The following is a 17,465-nucleotide window of genomic DNA, read 5'->3' on the forward strand; positions in this document are numbered from 1 at the left end:
TGCAGAAATTTCAGATGTTATTTTACAATAATTTTGTCTCCATAACAAGGAAACTAGGTAAATTCATTATATTGGAATTCATGGTAGTGAGCAAAGTGAACCCGTATTAAATCATACCGTATCAGATAACATATAAAACACATTAACTCACGCTTTACCATTGATCAGCTTTTATTGTATTGACTTGTTTACTCCACAGTGAGCTTTAAATGTAATTTCAATGTAATCAGAACAAATTCAGTCATGACACATAAGACAATACTGCAGGAGAAGAAAATACTCCCACATTCGTTCCTTTAACTAACCTGAAGCTGAGATGGAGGCCGTGGTTCGCAATCATCTTCACTGGCTGGTTGCTTGTTCCAATAATGTACGGACTGAGAGCAGGAACAAGATTACAGTTTATGTCACATTAAACGATCACATAAATAGTCCTGCAGCTAGTTTCAGTCTGTGTATGTGGAGCTTACCATTTGTGATATTTGCAGGTGAGAGCACCATTGACAAGTTCACTGATGGAAGCAGGGTCATTAATGTCATCCAGAATTACTACCAGCGGTATTTCCGATGTGCTGGTTTCCCGATCTATTTGATTAGCCAGGTTAGAAAGATAAAGTTGCAGATCCTGCAGAAAGAAAGGAGAAAGAGAGAGGAGAGAGAAAGTGTGATGGAAGATGACTCAAGGAAGCAGACAACACACCAAATAATCCATGGTTGTATAGATCCACACGGGTCACCAGTATATGGTTACCTTGCATGACTGGCGGTGCATGTTGAAAGTGACCACGATGCCCTCTGTGACTTCGCGGGCGCTGCGGTCCACCAGGTACTCAGCCAGACGGGAAGCAAGGTAGCTCTTACCCGTCCCGCTTGGTCCAGACAGGATGAGGCGGCGGTGTTTGAGTAGCAGGCTGATGTAGTGTTGCATCATGGGTTTAGGAATGAGGGTTTCAAATACCAGGTTGTCTACACACTTCTCTTTCAAACCTGAACATAGTGAAGAAAAGTGAGAATGGACTGTGCTGTAATAAATAATCAAGTTGATGACTATCTGGTAATTGCCCTGCATAAATTAGAATTGGTGATAAACTGTGGTTTGATACTGTTAGCATATAAACGAAAAACAACATACATTACAAAGAGGAAGGGCCAGGAAAGGAGATGTTGTGAAAATGGATTTATATCAACTCGCATTTCCTTCATAAGCAAGATGGAGTTCAAGCATTTTGCTCTGAAAATAACTTTGCATCAAGTGTAGAGTCTGTGCACCCCCACCAGCCTGTAGGAGTCTAATGTTCCCCCTTAACATCTATGGGGCCCATGTGTCTTAGGCTGGTCGACCAGCTGGGCCTGGCTGCACTGAGATCATGTTACCCAGAGCCCTGTCTGGGCTGCCGCTGCTTTCCCAGCTCTCCTAGCTCTTCGCTCCTTGCATTCCTGCATGCAAAGGTGGAGAGGGGTCGACAACCAAACCAGAACCCTCAACAACCCTCAGTGATCACAGCCTTGGTTTATCACTGATGGACTCCACATGTGTACTGTTTACAACCTGAAACACTGCCGTTACAGAAATATATATAAGGTATATAGGTCACTTAAATCTTTACTAGTAGATAATATTATGTTTGTAAGCATAATTTGACCAAATAAAAGCAAGAAATATGGCTATTTCCAGAACAACAAACTATATTGTTGTTGAACTGATGAGTTCATCAGCTGTCATGGGGTCATTTGAGTTTATGTTTTGGTCGATGATGAGGACAGCTCACAGTTCAATGTAACTGAATGCAAGTTAGACGTAAAGAAGAGTTGTAAAGCAAAAACAAACAAACAACAACATTGGATCGAATGGTAATAAAGACAGACCGACCCAAATGTAGTCGCTCTGAAAATCAGACAGACATGTGGATTTGCACGTAGCTGAGACTTTGGGCTCAGATTTCATTAGCCCAAATTCTGATTGACTAGAGGTAAAAAAGCAATTCTTTGAGTCTGTACTATAGTCGCACAAAAGTTGCTTTCCGACAATTAAATTGTATAAATAAATAAAATCTATACTTAAATATAAATGCATGACAATGCTGAACTAAACTTTGTGTTTTAAAAATGTATGTATCATCTAATTGCTACCAATTCTGGCCTGATGATTTTCCATCACAGTAACTAAAACATTTCTCTGCAGACCTTTCAGAGCCACTGTGATGCCAGTGGGGCCTCTGGACATGCAGCGAGAGGGCTGTGCCTCCGGAGCTTCTCCTCCCAGCACTCTCTTAATGTGGCCCATACTGTAGCTGTAGATGGAGTCTGTAGACAGGCCCAGACTGGAAGTGGGGTCCACCTTGGCTATGTACACCTGTAATGAAAAGAACAGAAAAAGAGAATGGAGTAAATATGTCTAAATAGGATTTAGTGTGTGTAGACAGACAGTACTTCTTGTGATGTTTTAGAGCTAGCTTCTGCTATCTGTAAAGTGGGGTTCACAACCTGCTTATATGCCCTTTGGCTTCACTGGGCACACACACACATATATATATATATATATATATATATATACATACACACACACACACACCTGTTGCCGTAAATTCAAATAACAATTTTCATGATACCAGAAGTCCAACGTGATGCTATTTCTCTATCTTGGTTTCCACCTGTGTGCGGCAGCTCAGCTCTCTGAAGTAACAACATGCTAAACTTAATGTGACAGCTGGATGAAAATTGTACATTCAGTTCATGGACAGGTCACACTGAATGAAGTTGTCAGAAGAAAGCGACTCACCTTGAAAGCCTGGCTGACAGCTGAATCCAGCATGGGCCAGTCCATCCTGCCATTCACCCTGACAGTGCCGACAAAGAAATCCTGCTGTTTGACCTCCTGTGATACAAAGTGCAACAAATGGGTGTTACAGACATTTACAATAATGTTTATTGGTCTGACAAAGGAAAGGTGACAAACAACATACTTACATCTTTGAAGACATGTAAATCTGCAACACAAATCACCACCCTAACACGATGATCATCTCTGGAAAGACTGAGAGAATCTGCAGAGTGGACATCTGATGAGGAGTCATTAAAAAAAAAGGAGGACAGAAAAAGAAACAAAAGATCATGTAGCATGTTTGACACTGGTAAAACCATTCTGACTCTACATTGTCATGAACATGTCAGAGATTGAACTGCACCTGAGCTGATTCCCTCACTCAGCCCTCTGCTGTAGCTTTTGGGCATGTGTATGGCTACTGACTGTCGAGGTGACGAACTTCCCAGAGTGGTGAGACCTGAGGACTGAGAGACGGAGCTGGAGGGTCCAGGAGAAGGACAGGGGGACAGACCACCAGTCTTCAGTTGGTCGTTCTCAGCCTTCAGGTTCTCCACTGTCTTCTACAGACAAAATCATCAAGTGTTGCTTCCATTTTCATGTATCACACTGCCACTTCCACAATGCGACTGCTGTAGTGATTTTAATATTTGCTGGAATAATTCAGTTTAAACACATTAAGTGTCACAAGACCACTTTTTTAAACAATAAAAGCGGGAAGAATTGACACACAACAGCATACACAAGTTAGACATCAAACAAAAAAAATGTAAGGCATTACAAGGTAAACATTGCCATGTAACTAATTGTAGAAAAACAGCCAAAATTAACTCATGGACTCAAATCCATAAAACAAATAGATAATATGTATTTAAGTCAGAAACCAGCACTCAAAGTTGAAGATACAATTGCATTTTATTCAAACGAAAAAGATCCAAGATAAAAAGTTTTGCCATCCTAATCGCCTTTACCAACTGAAAAAAACTTTTCTTTCTTTAGCAAGAAACTTAAAGTAAAAATAAAGACAATAATACATATCACACATACCTGCATGTTGTTCATGGCGTCCTGCAGCTGCTCCAGGTGATGGGCAGAGCTTAGTGCCTCCAGGCGGATGTCTGTCAGTTTACGCTCCTTTTCCCACAGCTCTGTACGCAGTTCTGTTACAACCTTATCATCCAGCACCTCACCTCCTTCACAGAGTCTGGAGATATTCCATTCAAATAAGACGACATTAGACATGTGTGAAGGATGCAAGCAGATCAGACTGAAAGCCAGAAAACTAATATTCAAAGGCTAAATTACAGACAGTAAGAAAATCATTTTATTTTCTTAAAAATAAACAAAGATACAGTAACATGTGTGTACAGAAACCCTATAGATCTGTAATAATCTACTGTTTACACACATCAGTGTTTAAAAACGACATTAATTTATTTATGTTCCAATGCAGATTTACTGTGCTGTCAGTTTAAGAGATGATTGCAGGGGGAGGTTTACCCTGATGATGATTCAGAGGTTAAGGATTTCATTGACAATCGAGGGTTATCGCCATTATGGTGGACTTTGGGGGAGGAAGGTGCAGAGGATTCTGGGGTGGCAATTTCCTCAATGTCAGCATACGGCCCTGATGGCTTGGAGCCCTTCTTACTAAAGGCCTTGTTGAAGGAGCTGCGTAACTGTACAGAGAAGACATATAAGACCGAAATACATGATATGTCTAAAAACAACACCTGAGTATAATACAATTACAATAATACAGCTACTGAGGGTTGTTATCCACACCTGTTTCCTGTTTTAACCTTCTGGTACACACTGTAAATTACCACGTCTGAAACACTAATACTCATCTTCACTGAACCGTCCGATGTCGTTTTTACAGAACAGTTTAACACATGCAGATTACATCAGTACATGAAACCCTTATTCTGTCATTTAATTTAACAATTTCATGTAATCAGAAGATTGTACAAGGTAATTCTATTTATCAAGTTTGGAAAGACATGAATGCTTGAAAGTTTTCAAACATTTCACAAGTACAGTATGACTCAAAGTGCATGCAGAGGGGGAGGGCAGTTAGGGTTTATTTTCTGTAGCAACATCACTCACCTCAAAGACCTAAAATAAAAAGCAGGGCAGCATGAGGGAGAGACCAGAGTCATACTTAAGAACAGATTTGGAACAAGATAGGAGGAGAATCACACACACCCATGCAGGAGAACAAACTAGGACAGCAGCTGATATGTATTTTTTTAGATCAATACAACATAATATAAACTGATAATAGCCCAGCACTCACTAAAAACATGTAATTTTAATACTTTTATTACATACATTTATATTTTTTCTTATTTTAATCAATGTATATTCTAATAGTTTGCATTTCACTGCACATATTGTGCAGTCTGAGCATGTGACCAAAAAAAATAAAAAACACTGAATCTTGAAATGTGGTAATCTAAGGCTAATCAAGACATTCACTAAATTTGCTCAAAGTGTGATGAATTTGACATTGACAAACACCAGACCAATTACAAACCCTGAGAAGCTGAATTGTACAATAAAATACCAATAATGGTTTGGTAGCTTCCATCCCTCTACTGATCTGAACACCCCCCCATCTGATTCATAAACCACTGTAAAATAATCTCTCACAGCACAGTATGTTAGGACTCCTGATGTTGTAAACCTTAATCTAATGGTGCTCTAATTAACTTAAAATTAATTGCCATTTACTGTCCTCACCCAGCTCTTCTTCTTCTTCTTCTTGGCCTCCTGCTCTTTAAGACTGCCCATACTCGAGTGGCTGGTGGTGCTGGTGAGGCTGGAGATGCTCTCTGATGAGTTCTGGCGATTGATCAGTGGTTCTATATATCAGGAGAAAAGAGAGCTCATTGAATATCTCTGAAATAACTATCTTAATCTTTTCATGCGTTTTGGACAAGCGTCCTAATCACACTGTACACCCCTGCCGTATTCTATACCTTTAGGTGTTATGTCTGGATTACTGAGAGCCACGTGAATGATTTCTTGGGCTTCTGTATTTTTGACCTTCAGAATCTCGATGGTATCCTTCAGGTCAGTGAGCTCGGAGTCCTGGAGAGGGAAAATATCAATATGCGTTCATGTTAGCTTACAGGCTGGTAACTGAACCAAGATTCTACTGAACCAAGGATTGTGGAATGTCTATCCGCTTTCAACGCGGATGGCAGGTTGAGTGGCTAAGGACAACGTGAAAATCGTGAACATGAACAACTATGTCACTTGGTAGCTTCTCTGTCACTGACAAGATCTAATATAAATATAAGACTAATCATCATCACGTATTTCTTCAGCATATAGTAACACAACTATTTCTTTAGTATGAGATTCAACTTTGCCTTCCAATCATTTGTTAATGTCTCGTTTCATTAGATGTCATGGACTTTTCTCATCACTTTTCCTTATCCACATAAATGAAAACTGTCACACGGTTAACATTTCTTAGCAAAATGATATCACCAAGATACCTTTTGCTCCGATGAGACTGACAGGGTCTGCAGGCGTGCCGTCATCAGCGCCAGACTCTGCTCAAATGCTGCTACGAGATTAGCCTTTATGGGAGGACACAGAGGTTGTAGAAGAGAGATTGACAGAGAGACAGAGAAAAGTTTGGGGGCGGGGGGGGGGGGGGGGTGGACAGGTATGAGTCACCAGCTGTATTGAATTGGTCTAGAGCTTCACACGCTCGCAGCACATCAAGCAAATGGCTTTATCCATCTGCTGGGAAAGGAGGGAGAGGGTGGAATAGTGGACAGCTGTGGATGATGTCAGAGATCAAAGAGGACGTTAGTGTAATGGTGGTGAGGGAGGGCAGCGGTGTAGCGCTGGGCACAAACCTCATCATCAACCTCATGTAGCATGTTTGACCTTTAGGCTAGGATGTCTCACACTATTTCTGATGATGATGGAGTGTTAGTGTATTTCTATAACAACATCATACAGACAACATCATACAGAATTTTGTCAAGAAATCATGACAAATTCTACATAATTGAACGGTGGGTCAGATAGTACTCTTTTTGCGACTTTATTTCTTGGGTTTAGTTTCTCTTTTTGGTTTGGAAAATTTAGTATATAGGGCTTGTAATGATTTGGCGAAAAAGTGACCTACACAAACCCAATTCCTCTATCTTTCATCTTTATCAATTCAACATTTTCAACAACATTTTGCCTTTCATCCAAGAGGCTTCTTCAGTTCTAACTAGCTGGCAGGGAGTCCCAGGTATTTAACTTCTACGGGGTTGTTATCAGGTTGATGGATACCAACCACTTACAATGGTGTCCTTTCATCCCTGCCCAGGAGATTGAACGAGCACCCACATCTAGCGTCATGGGACAATGTCAACGGCGCATGGTCACACTTGGCCTCAGGTGACTCTAAAAACCAAATGTTGTTACAGCTAGGAGCACTAACAAACCAGTTGCATCAATCACCCGCAGAAAGACCCCACAGAGGTTTAAACATGGGACCTGGCATTCAATTACTGAAAAAGCCTCTTGGATGAGAGGCGAAACATTTTCAAGTATCTTCAATCGAGTCCAGTCACCCTTGATTTAACCCTCCATGGATAACTATGACTTGGATGACTGAGAATCTTCACAAACATCTTTGACAACAAATATGAAGACAGAGTTTGGGCTCCAGGAAATTTTGCAGACCATTTTCACTTTGTTTTGATATTTGAGAATAAAGGATTAAATGAAAACATAGTCGACAGATTAATAGATAATAACAGATAACAGCCCTTGTCAACATGCTTCAAAGAAGGTGATGCAATCAGCCTCGCCACGCAGCGAGCCCAGTAGAGATGTCAGATGACAGATACTTGTCAACTTGACGAGAATCATGCGGAAGTGACAGACAACGCTCTACAAGCAACGGTACAACAAACCTGGCCTAGCTGCTACACCCAGCATCCAGAGGTGCGGGGCAGTGGGAGGCAGGCAGGGGGCAGCAGCAAGTCCAGCAGTCAATACAGCCAAGGAAAGAGAGGGACAGTAACGTTAGGCATGGGATTAAACTTCTCATACAGTCAAAGCATATACACACACACACACAGGAAACACAGACACACAGGAAACACAGACATGAAGTTGTGGGGAGATTTGTTACCCCTAACTGCACCCCCAGAGCAGTTAGGGGTTTGGTGCCGTGATCAGGGGTACCTTGAGGTGAACTGACTTTCCAGCTACCACTCCACACTTTGTACTGTAGTCCGCACTGGACTTGAACAGGCCACCCTCCAGTTCCCAACCCAAGTCCCCTAATTAGCCCAGGTTAGTTGATAGTTTAGAGAGGAGGCAATGGGTAAAATGTGCAATAGGAGACTGTAGCCATAACTGTTCATACTGGTTGACTATTATTAGATCAGTGGTTAGGTGGTGTTGAAGTAAAAGTTGAGTGCGCTCCAAACAGCCAGACTCAAGCATCTAGAAGCAGCAGGGTGAGACTATAAGAATAAACAGAGGTGGAAAATGTATTCACTGGTTCAATCAAAGACTTTAAAGCAAGTATTGAGGGTTAAGGTGAAAGAAGTGTCGATCTAGATTGCAGTGGAAAGATGTGAGAAACAGCGAAAGAAAGTAAAATATAGTCTGCTGTAAGACCAAAGTGATAGGGCGCACCCTGTCGGCCTAGTGGTTATGGCGCTAGCTATGAACTGCAACTGGGGACCTTTTATGCATGTTGTTCTCCCTTTGTTTCCTGTCATCTCTCTACTGTCGGCTATCAAATTAAGCCATAAAATGTGCAAAACCTGTATTTTAAAAAGCCCCCAAAGTTCCAAGATAACTTCTGACCTAATGTGTCAGTGGGATTTCTAGATCTCAGTTGCTTGTCGGGTACAAACTCAATGACTCATAATAGGAGTGATTCACATTGTGGATCGATCACACTGATAAAAGGATCTGGCATGCATCCAACACATTAACAAATTAGCTTACAAAAAGAGGCCAAAGGGAGATCTTAAAATGTTTTTGTTTTTTAATCATACATACATTGGCAGAAAGCTGCATGGTCAAGTCAGCAACCTTCTCCTGGGAGGATTCCAGCTCTCGCCTCAACTTGCGGATTTGCTGTGGACAAATTAAAAAGTAAGCCCCAGCAGTGTGGACAATGTATTATACAGCACCTCAGACAGAAAGTGTTGAGAATATTAATACAGGTTTTCAATTTGTTGCTACAACAACAACTGAATGTGTTTGAATGTTTTGTTTAGTTAATAAAAAAAGAATATGCAAACAACATATAAAAGTAATTGTTCCATAATTGAAACCAATATAAAGGTGGTTAAATACATTCCAACTGAATAGCAAATGTTTAATCAAGGGATGACAGTGCACTTTTACCACTTTTTCTCATGCACTGAGAATTTTATTAGGTCTTCATATGTCTTTATTAAATGTTAGAAGTTTGTGGTAAAAGACAAAAAATGTTAGAGATAAAACAACATGAACTGAGTTATGAGGTCCTGGGTGAGAGATCAATGTTCACAGACTTCACTAATCACGGCTAACACCATGTAGTAAATGGACCTGTTTCAACAGGAAATGACTGACAGTTGATGCAAACAAAAGGCCCAATGTGAGTTGAAGAGTCATGGCACGTTGGCCTTACCTCTCCTTGTATCCTCTCCTCATTCTAAAGAAGGCATGATGAAAACAAATAAACAATAAAGAGGGATAAAGTAAAGCATTAAATTTAGGGGCAGATACGAAAACTACTTATCCCCAGTAAAACGGGACATGACTGACGTTTTATAGAGATGACAATGGTGAAATACAAACAAAGAATAGGTACCAAATTGTCCAATCACAGTGCAATATCAGGCCACCAAGAGGTTTGTAATAAACTAGGGAAGATTTTAAGGCCATTTATAAAATAAGGTAAGGTTCTCCTGCATGCCAAAAAAGTCCATCAATCATTATGATTAAGGCATTTTGCCTGAATTGGCTGTAGTGGTTAAAAGTTCATCTGTACTGTATAAGCTTATTTTGCTTTTTGAAGTGAGGACGTGTAAACTGAAATCACAAAGCACTAAACTCCAGCAAACTTATTAGATTATACTGTACATATTATGACTGTTTCTACTCACCGAGGAATAGTTGGATGAAGCATTGGACACCAAAGAGAGCACAGAGCCATGCACTGAAACAGTCAAGGGAGATGACTTAATATCGAAAGCAAGGCAATTCTAAGATATTATTTGGTTAAACAAGTAGTTAGATTATTGTTTACTAGCATTTCTTATTATAAATAAATGACTAGGGCAGTGCATAAATTAAATTACTACTTTGTTACTATTGACAGCTCTCAGGACAATTGAATATCTCAAACTCCTCCAGCTAATCAAGAAAATTTCAACAACAGGCATATTCACAGACATGAATGAAGAGTCTGACACATCATGAAAAAACCCCCATTAAAATTGTTTTAATTTGTATTTTGTTTTGTTGTGTATTCGAGAACAAACTTTTACTATAGCACTGAAACATTTGGAGTTAGTGGTAGTCTAGTGCTAGAGTATGTGTTAAGTTTAAATTATTGCTGGAGGGTCTCATGTTTTTTTCACACTTTGATCACAGATAGTGAGTTATATACTGACTTAAATAAGGCACTTAATAGGGCTCCTCCCTACCTTCCTTTGTTTATGAAAACAAATGTCCTTCTGACATTTTGCTTAACAGATTGCGTGCTGAATAAGCAGACAGCTTTGTTTAATTTGAGTTTAGTTTCCCCTGCCGGGAGGCAGGCTGAGCAGCCTCACCATCATCCCCTGGTTCACGGAAAGACCCACACCGCATCATGCTTTTTGGCCGGTCAGCCAGGGACATACTGCTGCCCAGGGGGGAGGATCCATAGAGATCGCAGGCTGACTCACTGGGGGGGCCTGTGCTGTTGGAGCGCGATATCCTCGGGGTGCCACTAGAAATTGGGGCAACTATCATAAAAGAGTGATGTTTAGAAAGACAGTGAGTGGCACAGATAAAACTGCAGGATGCAGTGCTGTAGAGTAACACTCTCTCACTCTCACACGACACACACGCACACACACACACTTGGTATAGCACCCTAATTCTGATGACTCTGTGAAAGGCAACACAACAGTCAAAGAGATAAATATAGCCTGACTTGACCCCCTCTTTGCCTCCATCGCCAGAATATTTCAGACTTGAGTCTAAATGAGTGTTGATCTGGGATAGTAATATTCACATAGTCAAATCTGATACCATAATAACTTGCCATCACTTCATCATCAGACATGACTTGATCTTTTATTGACAACTTGTTACAACATTTCTTAACTAAAACTAAGCTGGACTCTCCTCTCAGAGCAAACTCAATATCCCTGTCCTCAATAATAATTAACAATAAGATGGATGGATTATCAAATATCTCAAGTCTCATCTTGTTTTTTTAGAACTTGGCTGCCAAATGGAGCGAACAGACTCACCCACGTTGGTGAGAGGAACCTTGCCGGAGGAGGGGTGGAGAGGGCGGGTGGGAGAAGGCAGCTGGGGGGGGCTATCGCTCTCTGTCATGCTGACGATGGTGTGGGAGTGGCGCCTTCCCGGTTTGCTTCCATCACTCTCTGACAGGCTTGAGCCATAGCGTCTAAGAAAAGAGAGGTAATTATTACTTCAAACAATAAAGACAAATCACAGTGTAAGATTTCAAACAGATGCTTGGACAGTAACTGTTGTGACGTACTCTAAGCCTTTCTTCGGAAAGGTATTTCTGTCCGTTTGCAAGCTGCAAAGAAGAGAATAAAAACATTGTTAAAAGAGATATAGTATGTTTCTATAAACCTTACAGTACACTATCATTAATTTACTAATTAAGTTTTGTCACAGGACATGCTGAATACCTGGGAAAGACAAGTCATGAGTTTATCTTCTAATCCTCTTTGTACATCTAGCCCATATGGCACACTGGGCACGTTCATACACACAGCATGGGACTGCCTAAAATTACATTTCATTGGGAGGCAATAACTCAGACCTTCTCCACCTTGACAAAGAGATATTCCAATGGATCCAGGCCTCCATCTCCTAAATGACACCTCAGAGGTTCCGTTCCCAGAAAAAGCACATAAAATATGGTTGGCTGGTACTTCTGCTCCCACAAAAACTTTATCCCAGTGTTGGATGTCTTTACATTGAAACAGTGGATCAACTGCCTACTGGACATTATGTTTCACACAAAGCTGCTAGGATAATGCAGTTACTTTTACCAGGATTGGCAGGAAGAGGGAAAATGTGGCAGTGAGATGCCTTTTACTCAAACAACAAAATTTCTGTCAGTTTACACTTTGACAAGTTTGATCAGTGTGAGTAACATACTGTATGTGAACTTGTACTACGTTCCATGCGGGAGAGGGGGAATCAGGTGTTTTGCGCAATGTGTATTTCCTGTGTTGTTGACAGACTCGCTTGGTTGCCAACAGAAATGACTGACTATTGAGTTTCGAATAACTCCATTTTGAGGATTGTTTTCCCATCCTTATGTTTATAATTTAAAAAATAAAAGGGACTTGGAGGCTAATTTACATACAAAAAGCATTTGGTGTTTGTACACAGCCCTGGCTGTAAAGTAAATGGGAAACAAACAAAGTGGCTTAGACCCTGCCACATAACACTATTCCAGCCAAGGCACCCATGATTTGTGTGTTCGGAAACGTTAAATGACTTGCCCACAGATGTTTAGCTTACTTTTTAGACTTCCAAGACACGCTGTTGTGATGTTAGCTATAGTAGCAGAAGAGTTGTGAGTATCACTGGAGCTGTTGTGCAAGCTCTGGGACCATTGCATCCTCTCTGCATGTTAACCTTGCAGCAGCAACTGTAACTGCAGTTTGCTAACCCACAACCTAGCTAACATTAGTTACATTACTGTGACTTGCTGTTCTCACCTCAAATAAAAAGTGCTTACTTAGTCTACAAAAAATCTAGTTAATGCTAGTTATTCCTTCACAATAATTTTCTTTTCAGTCAAAACAACAGCATACACAAAGGACACAGAAAATTATGTAGTCCAAAAGTGGCCACATTAGACATACTTACCCATCTGTAAGGTTGAGGGATGTCCTGCTTCCGGCTCCCCAGGTTCCCGTAGCCCTCTCTTCCTTATCATGCATCTCAGTTTTAACAAACCTCGCGCTGGAAGGCACGCTCATCTGGAGGGGCAGGGACTCCATGCTGCGGTGCATGCCAGACAGCTTGGGGTAGAGCAGCGGTGATCCGCTCAGACTCAGGCTTTCACTGGTGTAGGAGCCAGGGGAATCGATGTGGAGCACAGGCGCTGGGCTGGGAGTGAGGCGGGAGGAGGTGTAGGAACCAGCTAAATCCTGCAGTTTGGAATATGGGGGGACTTTGGGTGGGAGGTCCTGGATGGTCACACAGGAATCAAGACTGTTGGAGTTGACCTTGTCCAGGTGAGCCAAGCTGGGTGGACGACCAAGAGACTTGGTGTTCAGCATCCTAGGGATCAGGCAGAAAAACAGATGTTAAAATTTTATTGCATGATCATTACTGGATCATGCATGTGCATCATGTGTATTTATTTCAGGTAATTTTCTAACTTACCTCTAGCAATATATAACCAAGCAGATAGATGCATATGTAGATGCCAAGGTTTTGCAATATCTGTCTCTAAGATTTCTGCCTTTAACTTTCATAAATGCAACATAAATCCAAAGAAATGATCTTCCCATTACACTTAACCATTTATTTGGTAAAAAGCTAATGTATTGAAAACTGTTCATACTTTTTTCCCCCCAATTTGGAAAGAGATACTGCTAAGATGTAATTAGATGTAAAATTTCATTGACTTTTATTGTTGTGGTGGTATATTGGGGGCAGCAGAAATCCTGAGCATATAAAGTCAAAGTCACTGTACCTGCATGGCTAGATATCACTAGAGAATAAAAAATGGAGGGGAAAGTAACACCTCTAGATATCAGTAGAGGTCAGAGACATTTCTTTATTTGTAATTTAGAGGAACCAACTCTTTAAAGCAATGTTTAAATGAGACACCTTGGTGTGGTGGGAGATGACAGTTCAGGGTATTTGCTGCTGCTGGTCCGTCTCAGGCCGTGTAGTTTCATGGCAGACTCTCCTGTGGACTGACTCTCCTCTCCTTTCAGAGAACCACAGTCTATGTCAGCACCCACAGCCTTGGCTTTAGCTCTCTCCTTCTCCTTCTCCCGGTCTGTCTGGTTCACTGGGCCTGTGCTCGTTCGACTTGCCATTTTACTGCTGCAGCTACTAGGCTCTTTAACTCTGGGGCCCGTGGAGGCCATGGGCACAGGTTTCAAAGTCAACAGACTGGGGTCAATGGTACCACTGACAGGCCGAGGTGCAGGGCGACCAATCACACTGAGTGTGCTTGATTTGGCCGGTCGAGGCAGGCTGCGGTACTGAATGCTGTTTCGGGCATTCGGCCCCAGGAAGCTCTGCTCACTGCTGGCATCAAAACTGTTCTTTCGACCTGAGGGTGTTCCTCCTCCTACAGGCTTCACAGGGATGCCAGATGACTTGGGGGTTTTCCCCACAGTAGCAGAGCCACTGGAGATGGTGGCGCCCCCTGCTGTCATAACAGTGGCAGTACCAGTGGCTATTGGTGGTTTCTTATAGCCAAAGGAGCCTCCAGCAGTGGGTTTAACCAGACCTGATGGTGGCTTGCGGTGCTCTCCATGGTGATCCCTGCCAGCATCTGAACGAGACCTTTGTAGACCAGTAGTTTTGATGGAAATCCTGGATTTATCCAATGGCTTCTCACTTTTAGGTGCTACATAAAGAAAGAAAGAAAGAAAGAATTGTATAAGTGAATAATAACATTATGATTTTAAATGCCAAGGAGCTGCTCTGTTTTACCCATTGCTACCATGACGATGACAAGAATAAGCATCTCAAAAATAGATTACATTATAATAACATAGATTGATGGTAAAACCAGTGAACTCAAACAAAAAAAACTTAAATGTAATACATCAGTTCTCTCTAACTAAATGTACATTGCAGCCATTACAACTGAGACAAAATATAAGCAAGAAACATCTGTATTTACTTTGAAAGCTTTTATGTGCTCATGATGTCAAATGTGACTCACCGACTGACTCTGAAGGGTTTAAAGAGTTTTACGCTCTTCTTTAACCATGTAATAAGATGTATCCAATATAATCAATTAAAATGTGGTCTTTATGGATCATTAAAGTAAAGCACAGAGCTGGAAAATATGTGGAGATCAAAGGATTTATTAAAAGATAATGGTAAAATTGTATTTTTTAAAGGCTAAAAGTAAAGCTCTACTAAATCGCTTTAGTATATTCATGAGAGTAAATTCAACACATCTGACCCCTAAAGTCATTCTGTAAACCTTAGAACTGCATCCACTAACAGAAACTTTTTCCCTGCAAAACTGCAGCCAGAATACATAAAATAACATCTAATTGTAATCACTTATGTTTAAAGCTGAGGATATTAAAATGAAAGGCCACGAAATGTTGGTATTGGAACTCAATTTTAACCTATTATTTATCATGGCATGTTTTTTGGGGTTTAAATCAATTTAGTGGCTGCTGACAGCTGTCATGGCAGACATTTAAAGTAACAGGCTCTTGTCTGATATAATAGCAGAAACATGGCTCTGGCCTTTAAGCTGAGATGTTTTTCAATTAAATGGATTTCATGTTGATATTTTTGTATGCTGTGCTGTGTTGCAAATCAAAACCTGGCTTACGCTAAGGGGTACACTTCTGTATTCATCTTGACACCAAGCACATATCTGCCTTGGCTGCTCTACACACAGGTTATGTCTTACATTTGGATCCAGCATAAAAAAAGATAATGGATGACATAGGTTTAATAGTTAAAACAAGTTAAAAAAACAAGAAGGGAAAACAAAATTATACCGTTAGATCTCACCTGCAACTTTCAATGTGCTCTGAGAGGTATGGGTGATGGGGGAGGTCACGCCTATAGGAGGATTACGTCCTTTCTTGAAACTTCCTGGTTGACCTAAACTTTGAGGCTTCCTTAGTTCCCCTCTACCCCCTGAATCTTCACTGAGACTAGGAGGCTTCTTTCTCCACTTACTCGGGGCCTCGGCCTTGAGACTCCCTGTTTCATAGCTGCAACTATTGAGCTTGTGGCTGGCTTTGCCATCCTCACTGTACCATGAAAGTCCACTTTCCACTAGGGAGCGCTTCTCTGCATCAGTGCGGAGCTGTAGAGGGAAGGGAAGAGAAGAGGCACAGTGTGGGTAACCATCAGATGGACTTTGTTATCTATGGACCTGACTGTTGTCTGTAATCTGTGTTTCATCTGAGCAGCATTCCAGAGGGAAGGAGGGATGGACTGATATGCCCCGAGTGGATTAAAGAAAACCACAGAGGAAGACAAAGGAACGAAAACAAAAAATAAAATAAAAAACTGTTAAGATATAAATCAACACATTAAAGAATGATACAGAAAATTTAAGAGGACAATAGAGGACAGCTTGAGTCTTTATTTTGTAATCTCTGAAAATGATGTGCAGTGCTTAAAAAAGACAGCTACACTGTAATAGAAAAACTATCATGTGGTGCATTGAGGAGGTGGCACTGAGGACAAAATTGGGCATGCTGTTTCTTGGCACCCTATTAATGTGATATAGAATGACAGATGGCTCATTGAGTTGCACAAATGTTCATTTCTTCCCACTCAGCATTCAAAATGTTTACCTGTGGAAAAGGCAGAAAACCACTACCACTAAAAATGAATGTAACGAGTCTGATAAAATTCAAAGATACAGACATTTCTTAAGATGTATATGTATACTCGGCTTAGAATAATCATTTCTGTCTTGTGGTCTTTCCACAAAAAAAGTTACATTACCATGTTAAAATTCAGACTGCATGACCATGCAAATATTAATTTAAAAAGCTGAACTACTAAACACAAGTCTATCCTGATTTTCCACAAGGAGGTTGCATGTATTAAACCTTAGGGCAAACTTTCCTCCTTCAGCAGATGAACCTGAAAACAGCCTCTGGCATCAGACTCTGCACATCATTGTGCGCAGTGAAGGTCAAACATCCAACAGAAGAAACAATAAGCAAAACGCATTTTTAATTGCTGAGGGGGCTTTGAGGCTCAGTGGAACTACCGGAAGTTTAGATGTAATTTTCTGAACAAAACAAAGTGAACTGCCATAGTAAAGAGTTACTGCACTGTGACAGATGTGGTTTCTCTTTAATTTCATTTTAATGACAGAGGTGAGGTCTGTGCTGTTTCCTTGTGGCCTTGTCAAAACAAAGGACTTGCATTTAAGACACAATACAAAGTAAATCACAGAGTGAAGCCCTGAAAATGCTTCAACTAAAGGCCTTGGTTGCAAAAGATAAAGAGAAGCCAAATTTCCCCATGCTGTTGGGTACAGTATTTCAGCTCACCATAACAGAAGAGTTGCGTCTGGATCCCAGGGGTGTGCTCGGAAGGGAGTTAAGAGAAGAGCTGGCGTTGAACTCCTCTGAACTGAGGTTCTCAGAGCCCTCGCCATCACCGTCACTGAGGCCACTGCTGATGGAGCTGCTCTCATCCCAACTGAAACAAGACAGGGTGA

General features: G+C 41.0%; 1 protein-coding gene across 13 annotated transcripts in view; it reads right to left on the bottom strand.

Moving 5' to 3' along the window:
• The window catches only part of nav1b (neuron navigator 1b), an 87,577-nt gene that overhangs the window by 4,969 nt on the left and 65,143 nt on the right, over positions 1–17,465 (bottom strand). For 6 of the 13 annotated variants that reach the window (XR_006829086.1, XM_046076019.1, XM_046076011.1 and 3 more), the window contains 23 exons: positions 17,296–17,446; positions 15,788–16,088; positions 13,898–14,651; positions 12,926–13,342; positions 11,574–11,615; positions 11,317–11,477; positions 10,630–10,803; positions 9,958–10,010; positions 9,480–9,503; positions 8,861–8,938; positions 7,756–7,767; positions 6,331–6,414; positions 5,806–5,917; positions 5,567–5,688; positions 4,322–4,500; positions 3,869–4,025; positions 3,186–3,384; positions 2,968–3,059; positions 2,780–2,875; positions 2,185–2,353; positions 752–987; positions 471–625; positions 306–377 (listed from right to left, as the gene is read on the bottom strand). Coding sequence is in view for 12 of the 13 variants with exons in the window: in XM_046076019.1 (XP_045931975.1) it covers positions 306–377; positions 471–625; positions 752–987; positions 2,185–2,353; positions 2,780–2,875; positions 2,968–3,059; positions 3,186–3,384; positions 3,869–4,025; positions 4,322–4,500; positions 5,567–5,688; positions 5,806–5,917; positions 6,331–6,414; positions 7,756–7,767; positions 8,861–8,938; positions 9,480–9,503; positions 9,958–10,010; positions 10,630–10,803; positions 11,317–11,477; positions 11,574–11,615; positions 12,926–13,342; positions 13,898–14,651; positions 15,788–16,088; positions 17,296–17,446 (3,840 nt within the window). In the remaining variant the exon portion in view is untranslated. The remainder of the gene's footprint in view (positions 1–305; positions 378–470; positions 626–751; positions 988–2,184; positions 2,354–2,779; positions 2,876–2,967; positions 3,060–3,185; positions 3,385–3,868; positions 4,026–4,321; positions 4,501–5,566; positions 5,689–5,805; positions 5,918–6,330; positions 6,415–7,755; positions 7,768–8,860; positions 8,939–9,479; positions 9,504–9,957; positions 10,011–10,629; positions 10,804–11,316; positions 11,478–11,573; positions 11,616–12,925; positions 13,343–13,897; positions 14,652–15,787; positions 16,089–17,295; positions 17,447–17,465) is intronic. The other 7 variants (XM_046076020.1, XM_046076014.1, XM_046076022.1 and 4 more) reach the window with 5 other exon arrangements.

This window comes from Micropterus dolomieu, linkage group LG18 (genome assembly GCF_021292245.1).
Source record: "Micropterus dolomieu isolate WLL.071019.BEF.003 ecotype Adirondacks linkage group LG18, ASM2129224v1, whole genome shotgun sequence".
Classification (NCBI taxonomy): domain Eukaryota; kingdom Metazoa; phylum Chordata; class Actinopteri; order Centrarchiformes; family Centrarchidae; genus Micropterus; species Micropterus dolomieu.